Source organism: Sphaeramia orbicularis, chromosome 4 (assembly GCF_902148855.1).
Source record: "Sphaeramia orbicularis chromosome 4, fSphaOr1.1, whole genome shotgun sequence".
Taxonomy (NCBI): domain Eukaryota; kingdom Metazoa; phylum Chordata; class Actinopteri; order Kurtiformes; family Apogonidae; genus Sphaeramia; species Sphaeramia orbicularis.
Window position 1 is genome coordinate 2,573,625 of NC_043960.1, and position 11,075 is coordinate 2,584,699.

The following is an 11,075-nucleotide window of genomic DNA, read 5'->3' on the forward strand; positions in this document are numbered from 1 at the left end:
GGGTGCTGACTGTGCCGATATGCACGTACTCGCCATTTCATTCCTCCATCCCGCCGCCGTGGGGGCCTCATAAACAAACCACAACTCAATGGCCCCGTTCCATTTTATGCACCCTAGTGGTCTTGCTTCCTGGTTGGAGTATTAAAATGCAGTAAGATTTTCATTTTAACATAAATAAGTGTATTTTAATAATGCGTGTTGCTAAATTATTGATTAATTCGTGTTTTTCGCCACACGTTCGTACTTATTTTCCGATGAAGTCGAGAAGCACATTGTCAATCGAACGAAACGGTACGCAGCCATAGCGTCCTTTTCTAGAAAACACGTGATCAGTCCAGTCTGTTGATGCAAGACAGGGGGCGGAGTCAGCCTGGAGGTTATAAAAGCTCCTCCGCTCTCCGTCTCCAGCCACCTTCCACGCACTTACTATCCGGCGTCCCCCCCCCTCGGACCGTCCTCTGCGGCAGCTGAAGCAGTGGGTCAAACACCGACGCTAACCCTGGAGTTGTAAAATTTCACAACGGGGTGAGTACATGAAATTGACTAAAATAGCGGTTGTAGCAGCCAAACGGGTGAATTTGACCGTTTTCTTTAAGTTAGGTTGTTAACGCCTGCTCTCTTTGTCGCGTCATACTTTAAATTTATCAAAATAAAACCTACACTCGAAGGCTTTTCGGTTCTTATTTCATCTTCGTAAATGTGTAAATGCTTCATAGACGTGGTTTTATCTCTATGTTTATGTATAACTTGCTCTATGTGCATGCTAACCCTAGCTAAATGAATGTTAGCTTATATGCTACTGTAGCGGCCGTTGTCAACGTTCAGTTGAATGAAGGGGTGGTTTCCCGACATATGCTAATCTTAGCTAAACTGTCTTAATGTAAATAGTTTTTTTTTGTCCTCTTCACATGAATGTAACACCAACTAACATGTTTGTTGAGCTAAGCATGGGTGGTGCTCTGGTTAACTGGAGGTGTTGCAGGAACACAGATTGTTTGTATCAGTTCACGCGCATGTGACAGGGATTAGCTTATCTTCTACAAACCAGCGATATTTGCCTAAGGCTAAAAGCTGGACGTGAGATGGCGAGTTAATATTTCTCATGATGTAGAGAGAGTCGGAGGTGTTTTGCGGTGGCTGATGTTGTTTGTAACGCTGCGGTGTGGTTTGTGTTGTTGTCCGCAGGGCTCCCGTTTAAAGCGCCGCAGCAAGTTGACCAACCTGCGCAGTGTGATCGCTTGCAACTGTCTCTGAAACGTCTTTTCGTTTCCAGAGAATTGCAAATTGATAACCTCAAACCACTGCCGCCGCCGCACATCCTCCAAAAATCAACCCCCAAATCGAAGAAAATGGTGCAAAACAAGATCACCGAAGTCACTGGCTTCCACCGCTCTTTCAAGGTGAGTTAAAGGGAAACGCAGAGCCCCTTGTCAGGCCTTTTTAAAACCAGTCTTCAGTCAAATCACACTTGTCAGCGTATGTGGGAGAAGACTTAGCCTGGCTATATATAAACACATCTGTTGCTCTGTACATCTTATAGCTGACAACACTTTGTGTGCACCAGCAGCACGTGTCAAAGTACAGCTCATAAGAGTTTGAGGAGAACTTCCAGAAAAACTGCACACGCAGCATTCACATCTTTGCATGGGATTATTGAGGATGGACAGTCTTTGAAGGATACATCTGAATTGGATGGCATATGGGCTTTTAATATTCATGGCTGACCAAGATCACTATACTGGTCAGCTCCTCCTTGCACTTTATGGTTTCAAGGGAGATAACGCAGGCTCTTATCAGTCATAGCTAACCATTGACATTGACAGACAAACAGTTCATTGATAAGATAGCATACATGCTTACGAGCACTTGTGTGTGTTTTCCTCTCCTCCAGGGCCAAAATCCCTTTGAGTCAGATGACTTCACTAAAAATGGATCCCATCTTATTGATTCAACATTTAATTTTGATTCCTCCCCAAGACATGGTAAGTGTCTTATCTTCAATAGTAACTTATCTGTAGGAGAAATGTCAATCTAAGCCATAATTCTTAGGTTGCACCAAGAGTGACCTAGTTAATTAATTTATGATGCTTTCTTCAGTCCCTGTCAGCAAAACATTATCACAGCCTTGAATATTTTTCCCTCTCAAAACTGTTTTTCTCCTGTGCACACAATAATGAAGGCACTCCTATTTTCACAGATATGCCTTCCAGTCAGCCTATTGACATCCCTGATGCCAAGAAGAGAAACAAGAAGAAAAAGCGTTGCCGGGCAACTGACAGTTTCTCTGGCCGATTCGAGGGTAAAAGCTTTCATCATTGTGATACTTTCATTAAACTCACTGTAATATTTTTGTAATAACTTATGAAACCTGTGGTCATGCAGTTGATATTTACATTGTGTAACTGTTTTACAGATGTCTACAGATTACAGGAAGAGGTGCTAGGAGAAGGCGCTTATGCCAGGGTGCAAACATGCATCAACCTCATCACCAATAAGGAGTATGCTGTCAAGGTAAGATGTTGTTACACTTATTAAATGGCTCTGATCTATTTGTGTGACTGTAATGCAGAAGTTCCTTGGATTTTGCCAACTCCATCCTCTTCTCTCAAGAGTCTGCGAATGCCATCATTGCTACATAACACTTGCATGCTACCAGTGTTAAGTAACATGGATGATCACTAGGGAGATGTAAAATTTCTAGGATGCTTCGTCATTAACTCCAAGATGTGGACTGCATAATAAATTTCCTTCTGCTTGGAAGAACATGGTGCCTTTACATACTGTTGAATAGCAATGGGTAAACAAGGTTATGTGATGCATTTATGGTGCGGCTTTTTATTGGTCACTCTCAAAGAAATCTTTTGAGAAGTTCACACCCTCAGGCAGAGGTTACTGCTACTTTCCTCTTGGTACTTCTTCCGTTCTCTAAAGTGGGTCTGCAGGCTCATTATTGTGTTACTGCTGTGCTGGGTTTTTTTTTCGCCTTTCTTTTTTTTTCTTTTTCTAGTGTGCAACACTAGCGGCTGTTAACAGACTTCCCCCTCTGTTTTTATAGTTTGTCAGCCTATCAGAGCACTGGGAGGGATCTACCCACCCCTTCTCTTTACTCCTATTGCCTACAGAGGACGCTCTTGCGGAGAACATTGTGTACTGGTTACTGTGCCAAAACAAAACCCACAGAGAGGAAGGAGGAGTGGCTGGGTGAGGGTTGTGACCCAGGGTGTTTACACTGCTTTGTTCTCCTTCTCGCTCAGTTCAGCTGTACTTTTTTGTCCTTTCCACATGGGGTGTGGACTTGTTAGTACATGCCCTGAATATAAGGAACTTCCTTTTTTGCTTAGTTTATAAAATTTTCATTTCCTCATTTGAGGGAACAAAAATATTGTGAAATGTGTTTTTGCTGACATGGAAAAGTAGAAGTGGAGTTTGTTTTTTATGAATTGTTGTGATGTAGAGAGGATTTTCTCTTTCATCATTTACACTTTGTTTTTATTTTTTCAACTCGATAATCACTTTCTGATTTAAAGGCTGGTTTCCCCTGGGAGCAAGTGTCTGTTACAAATTAATAAATATTTCAGAGTGTTCAGAGCACCGATTCTGTCATGGTGCAGTGCCTCAGTTAATATTGTTTACCCCGTGATGGAGTGGTTGATCCCTCGAGTCTGGGCAGTTTCAGGGGAGGAGACATGAACAGTAGGCAGTTATTGGGAGTCGCAGGGGTGCTCAGACTGCTCCTGCCAGATGTCCTGTCTCTCCCCTCCCCCTCCAGACAGGGGTGAGTCTCATGTGTGGGCTCCTTGTGTTACTATTGCAACAAAAGCCCCAGCAGTGTTCAGAGCAGTGCATGCCTATCTGAAACGTCCCAACCACCCCCCTCTCCTTGGGGCTGATGTTTGAGACCATTAGAACCTTGTTTGCAGTGTTGCTCAGATCATTGATGATCGACCATCAATCCAACACTTCTGAAACAACTGTCCACCCTTTTGTGATGAGCAGTGTTTTGATGGTTGTTTTTTTAAGTCTGCACATTATTATGGGGTTGGGATTTTTGTGTTATGACCAGGAGAAAGTTAGCTGATTGGTGGTTGTTTGTCTTGCTGACTCAGACTGGACTAGTGCAGAGGCTTTGGGCTGCTCACAGTCCTCTTGTCTGTGCATTAATCCTAGACACACACTGCAACTCTGGCCCCACTGAGCTTCAATAGCAGCTGTAATCCAGCTACCAGGAAGAGAAACATGCACAGCCTCCCAAGCAGACAATAACCAACCAGGGCTAGAAAATTCAGGCCTTTTGCCTCGGTGTCAGCAGTCTATGTTTCTGTGTCTATTGGCAGGGCATCATGCAGCTGGTGGCCCCTCAGTGGTTAGTTCCAGGCAGCTGGTTATATTTAGACACCATTTTTCTGTCATTATCGTAAACAATTTTGGCTCTGCTCATGGTTACTTAAAAGAAACACTTTGAATGCTAAAGAGCACTTCAGATAGAAAAAGTGGGTCACAAGAAGTACTAAATATAGTGATGCTGTGACTTCATTTATATTCTGATCTGCCTCTGTTTTGGCAGGCAGGATTGAAAGTAGGTTAAACTATCTTTGCATCTGTGTCAGAGGGTGGGATAAACGTTAGCAAGTGGGAAAAATGCATGTCTGGTCTGGAAGGGAGCCAGACACTGGGCACCATAAATGTAATGTATAATCTGTGAGATTGTTTGTGGTCCACGGTAAACACAGGCATGGGTGGGGTGGTGATGTGGTTCAGTGTGTGAGGGCGGCGATCTGCACCCAAATATGAAATCTCACACATGGGCTCAGAGTTTTCTCGTTATTTTCAGAATCTGTTCTGCTGTGCCTGAGTGCCTCAGGCTTGAGTCCCTATTTTTAATTAATTTCTGGTTTAACGGTAGTGCTCTTCTCTTCCAGATCATTGAGAAAAGACCAGGACACAGCCGCAGCCGTGTCTTCCGTGAGGTTGAGATGCTCTACCAGTGCCAGGGTCACAGGTAAAGTCCTTCTGTCCGCTGACATATGGTCACCTGAGGAACACGAGATTAGATGACCTACATAATGCCAGATCTCACACTGCTACATTTCACACTTATATTCATGGTGTTTTTTTTTCTATTTCCAAAGTAACATCCTGGAACTGGTGGAGTTCTTTGAGGAGGAAGACAAATTCTACCTGGTGTTTGAAAAGCTCAGAGGAGGTATGTGAATTATAGTCGCCGCAGGATGTCTGCATCTAATCCCATGTTTATTTTTAAACATTCCTCCAGCGCATGTATTCAGACTTGCGTTGCTTGTGCAGGAAGGAGTTTATTCTATTATGTCAACACCTCTTATTTTTTTCCCCATTTAAGGGTCCATCTTGGCACACATTCACAAGAGACTGCACTTCAGTGAGCAGGAAGCCAGTGTTGTCGTGCAGGACATTGCAAGCGCTTTAGATTTCCTGCATAACAAGGGTAAGTTTGCTGTTTTAAGACACCTTTAAGTATTTTTCTTGGACCGTGAAGCACAAACTGTTAGATGTTCAGTGACAGAGTAGATTTTATTGCAGGCACACAACTTCCCTCAGGGATGCACTGAATATATTTGCATTGTTTTGCAATGAATTATTTTATGTACAATTTACAACATGTGATAGTGAATCGGTAAACTGTCTCACCTAAACTGGCAGATGTTATTGTCTATTGTCACTATTGTCAGACCCATCGACAGTGGAAAGTGAATAATTTCTTGCATTTTCATTTCCAGGAATGGCACATAGAGACCTGAAACCTGAAAATATTCTTTGTGAGAGTGCAGACAAGGTGAGTTTTCTGCACACATTTAAACACAATTGGCCAAATGTAAGCCTTGCATAACAAATATATATTGAAATTAATTAAGCAATATTGTTATCTCCTTTTTTTTTCCAGATTTCCCCAGTCAAGATCTGTGACTTTGACTTGGGCAGTGGGATCAAACTAAACAGTGACAGCTCACCCATCTCCACCCCTGAGCTTCTCACTCCAGTAAGTTCCATCTGCTTATTGCGCTAGTTTATTTTACAGAACAGAAGTGCCACACTGATGGAAAATAAGTGCTGACAGTTTGTGAGTGTAGCTATTTAAATCAGTTGTTGTCTTGTCTCCTTGTTGATAAGCTGGGTGTTGTCAGTCCCTTGTAAAACGGTGTCTTTATCAAGTGCAGCTGGCTGCTTGCCGATTGGATAATCCTTGGTGGTGTTAGCTACAGGACAGCCTGCTGATTGGAAGAGACTGTGCTGTGTTTTGAGGTTAAGGTAGTTCAGTAGTGGGCAGTTCTCTGAAATGATTAGGCATTGCTTCCTGATAATCTCTACTCAAGCAGCTCATATATTCCCGTATCATTCTATGGAATAAGCAAAACTTGGATAGATAACCCTCTGTTTAATGTCAGAATGTTTAATGACATCCTGCTGCTTATCAGTTGTAAATATTCACGGCCATGAGTTTTGGGGTCATGATTGTTTAACCCACCCCTGCTGTCGTCATAGCTCAGACCAGTACGTTTGTGCTGCGCCCAAAAAAGCTGGACTCTTGCAACCTCAAAGAGGAATGGTAATCCTGAACTGGCAGCCTCTCAACTAGTGTCAACACACACTGTCTGCTGGTTGTCTGGTGGTTTGCATTGACAGAGCCGAGCAGGTGAAGGATTGCAGTTTAGCCTGTAGGAATGTGGCATTGGGTAGGGGGTTTCTACACTGGTAACTTCATCTTCCTGTAGCAGAACTCGTGGATGGAGAACCCATCCCTGCACTATTTGAAGAGCGAGCCATGCTTTAGGGTTGAGAGGCCTCATGTGTTTAGTCTGCAGCGATTTTAACATGACTGTATTTGTTGTGCTGTGGGTCCACTTGTTAATCAGGATATTAAAAAAGTGCCTGTCACTTTAAAATAAAGATTTGAGGGTCTCCTTTTCTTTTTTTTTTTTTTTTTTTTTGTAACATTTGATTTACTTTATCAAATGCCAACAGTTGAGAAGATACAGTTGGCGCCTGAGGATAGGACACAATGTGATAGCCTTGGAATGTAATAAGACCAGAGGGAGCACATTGTGACTTTTCCAAGGCTATGTCCTGCGGTATGAAAGCGTTACAATGAAAGCACAACACAAACTCTTTTTCATTTCCCGTTTCTCTGTGGTATGTGATGAAGAGGCTGAGTGAAAAACATCCAGCCGCTTTGTTTTGTCTCCACCCACCGGCCCCAGCCTCGCTTGTGCTGCTCTGCGCTTTCTTTATGTTCTTTACACAAAAGCTGTGCATAAGGCTTGTTCTAGAAATTTTAGTCTTCCCCCTCCTATACCTAGCAACTGAGATGTGATTGGCTAGAGCAGTGGGAGGGGGAGGGTAGTTGGGTGGGACAAATACCCCTGTCTGCTCATGCGCTCTAGCTTGTTTTCATTGCCCTGATCACAGGAACAATGTTCTGATTTTTATCTCACCAGTGCCCTATCATTCTCATTCCTGCAGTGCTTGTGGCATTGTTTTAGTGTAATGTTTTTTGAATTTTTGTTTGATAGCCTGTCAATATGTATAATTTATCCTGAGGCAAAACAGAAGTTAACTGTCAGTGTGTATATTCTCTCAAGTGCAGGAATACAGGTAAAGGCAGAGGGACCTCTCTAGGAAAAGCTATTTTTAGATTAGTCAGATGTGCATGAATATTTGCCCGTCTGCTTAGTATGACATGAATCCGACTGTTCAAATGTCAGTGTTTATGTAGAGCAGTTGGAAAGTGACATGCAGCCGGCTTGGATGGCACGGTTTGTTCCCGTTGCAAATGCAGGTGTAACTGCAGAACGAAGAAGCGGACCTTTGTCTCATAAGCCTCTTCAGATAATCCAGTTGTTTACAAACAACGGAGGTGTCAACAGTGGTGTCATTATGGTCTGACTAGTCACATGACTTCAGGAAAGCCCCACATTACGATTTCAAAAAAATCCTGCGGTAACACTTCCTGGAATGCAGCAATCTGAGGTTTAAGGCAGCTGCAAGTAATGCAAGTGCACTGTGAAGAGGAAGAATAAGTGCAAGTTGAGATTACAGGCTACACAAGAGAACCATGACTCTCATTTCATTTCTTTGCACTGGCAGTTGCAGTTGTGGTATCTTTAACCAAACCTGACTTTGAGTGTCAGTCTGAAATGAGATTAGATTTGAGTTTGGTTTTTGAAGGCGAAGCCATCAGGACACCTTTAGTAGGGAAACCCCTCCTTTGTCTCAGTTATGGCTATTGCATTTAGCCTGGATCCTGGGGGCTTGTCTGTGCCCCAGACTTGATGATGTTGGTAGAGACGTGGGGGTTGGGTTTTCTCTCCGACAGAAGCAGCTTTGTCTGAGATGAGATTCCTGTGCAGCAAATTTCGTTACATAAGGGTGCAGCAGGATGGAGGTGGAGTTGAGAGACAGCTGGTGTATGGCACCAGGACACAATGGATGCCTGCTCAACCTAAACCCACTTATACACAGATGGAGCAAAGGATGTAGGCCAGGGGCTTTTCCAGAGTCAAGGTCAAAGGTTTTGTAAACAAACGGAGAATATCAGAACAGGTCCTCAGAATAGAGAACATCTTGGACATGGTACAGCTCTTGGCATAAGATGTCTTTATGTGAAACACATGCTACATCTTTTATCCTCCTAAATCTGTCCTGCTGCACCAACGACCCACTTCTTTTCTGTACCTCAAGTATTAAGACAGCATTTGGTGTTTGCGTTAGAAGTTATGTAACCACTGAAGGTTGAGCCCAGTCTGTGGCTCTGTAGGACAGCCAATCCTCTTTCCCTGCTCAGTGTTTGGCCTAAATTCTCTCTTAGCTACATAACAAGGCATCGTCAGAGCTGAACCTGCCCATGCCCTCAAGCTGTCCTGCCTGGTTCTTCTAAAGCTGGGTGGTCAAAGCAGTGACTCACTGCCCCACGATAACCAGTCTCATTATAGGCCAGCCCTCCCTTTTTCTACCCTTGATACGCATTTGTACAGAGTGTTCTTACTTAGAAAAGCTGCGTCGTGCATTTTAAATGAATCCATCACTATAGTGAAGCATGTGACTATCACACATGGCTGCCCTCCCACCATACAGCCCAACAAGGCCCCAGTCTGAACCACGAGGTATCAGCTGAACCCAGGAATGTGGACAGATAAATGAATGTTGTTTTCTTCCCCTTCACTCTTTTTCTGCTGCAGTTTTTTTTCTTTTTCAGTGCCAACATCTTGTTTCTTGTAGTCCCTCAGGCTGACATTCTTGTTTGTTTTGTTTTTTTTTAGTGTGGCTCTGCAGAATACATGGCACCTGAGGTGGTTGAGGCCTTCAGTGAGGAGGCTACAATTTATGACAAGCGCTGTGACCTGTGGAGCCTTGGAGTCATCCTGTACATCATGTTGAGTGGCTACCCACCATTTGTTGGCCGCTGTGGTGGTGACTGTGGCTGGGAACTGGGGGAACCCTGCCACACCTGCCAGGTAAGAACTGGCCACCTTCATTCAGTCCTTTCTACCCTCACATTGAACTTTTTACTGTGCTCTTTTCTGTCTCTGTCATTTTATGTAAAGTTACATCATTTTATGTTTTTTTTCCAGAACACTTTGTTTGAGAGTATCCAGGAAGGAAAATATGAGTTTCCAGAAAAAGACTGGGCTCACATCTCCTCAAGTGCCAAAGACCTAATATCCAGACTTCTGGTTCGGGATGCCAAAAAAAGAATGAGTGCCAGCCAGGTGCTGCAGCACCCCTGGGTGCAGGGGGTAAGTGTGAAAGCGCTCAATCATTTGTGTATTGTCCAAATATGTTCTTATAAGGCTTTGGTTCTAATGAGTGAATGTGTTTTTTTTTTTTATTCAGGGTGCATCTGACACTTTGCCAACATCCATCTTACATCAAAGGTGAGAAGGAATGGAGTTGAATTTTCTGACTAAACCCTAAAATATCTGCTCCTTATCTGTAATTTGTTTACTGTTTGACTGACTACTTCTGTCTTGTCCTTCAGAACCAGCAATGCCAGGGATCTGACATTCTTTGCTGACAAGGCCATGGCTGTGAACCGGCAGCTGGCTGAACAGGACGGCATGGAAGAACAGCAGCAACAGGAGGTTCCCTTCGTTGTCACTGCCACCGGCTCTTCTATGCGTCTCTCCCCTCCTTCCAACTCCAAGCTGGCGAGACGCAGGCAGCGAAACAGCCAACCCAAAGGAGGGCCCGTCTCTGCTGCAGAGCTCCGACAGCTACTGGCCCCTCTGGTTATTGTGGGAGACTGTGCCTGAACTTTGTCAACCCTGACCTCTGACCTCCCGTTAGATTAAAGTCCAGATCTAAGGCTGCCCTTATACTCTCCCTCCCCATTTCTGGCCCCTCTCTCTGACTCTAGCTGGCCTTGGTTCCTCTGCCATTCAGGCTCTTGCCTCGCTGTAAAGGGAGACGCTGCTTGCAGCTCTTCCTCTAAATGCCTTCTGCCCTTCTGCAGCACTTCTGAAGCACATCAGCCCACGGCCTGCATATAGCAAACACATGTGCACGTCCAGGTTTTTTGGGGGGGAGGGCCAGTTAATGATTTGGGAGAGAGAGGTGTTTTCTAAGTTATGCTCTTTTTTTTTTCTTTTTTTTTTTTTTGTTGTTGTTGTTCTTCATACAACTCAGTTCAGAAGAAGTCAGAACACTTATCTTCGAAACTAAGCTCAGACACCAAAGGACAACCTGATGTGCTGCTCCCACGTTACAACTGGATCCACTGTGAATTAAGTTATCTGGAATGTTCTCTTTGCCTGTATGTACATGCATGAATGGCCCATCTGCAGATACGTACAAGCTTATGCAATATGCCACAATGAAGGCAGTTCTGTTTGGAATGGGATTCAGTCGAAGGGGTCGGAAGGGCTGTAAGCCAATGCTGTCTGTGCCTGGTGCGGTCTATTGTATTGCTGGGGACTCCTTATTTTTGTTTTTTGTTTTTTTTTTTCTTTCAAGAAATTCCTCACAACTGAGCCTCTTCTGTAAAATGGTTGGTGATGAAACCCACTCTTCCAGCTTTGGTGGCCATGCACTTAAATGCTTTTAGA

At 43.9% G+C, this 11,075-nt stretch overlaps 1 protein-coding gene across 1 annotated transcript; it reads left to right on the forward strand.

The window, feature by feature from the left end:
* Nucleotides 1-398: 398 nt before the first annotated feature.
* mknk2b (MAPK interacting serine/threonine kinase 2b) lies at nt 399-10,611 on the forward strand. The gene is made up of 14 exons (XM_030131457.1): nt 399-525; nt 1,186-1,400; nt 1,892-1,982; nt 2,198-2,299; nt 2,414-2,511; nt 4,920-4,999; nt 5,130-5,203; nt 5,357-5,461; nt 5,754-5,809; nt 5,918-6,013; nt 9,291-9,485; nt 9,603-9,767; nt 9,865-9,905; nt 10,010-10,611. Exons 2-14 carry the CDS (start codon nt 1,350-1,352, stop codon nt 10,281-10,283), a joined length of 1,428 nt encoding a protein of 475 aa, XP_029987317.1. The 5' UTR covers nt 399-525; nt 1,186-1,349; the 3' UTR covers nt 10,284-10,611.
* Nucleotides 10,612-11,075: the final 464 nt, after the last annotated feature.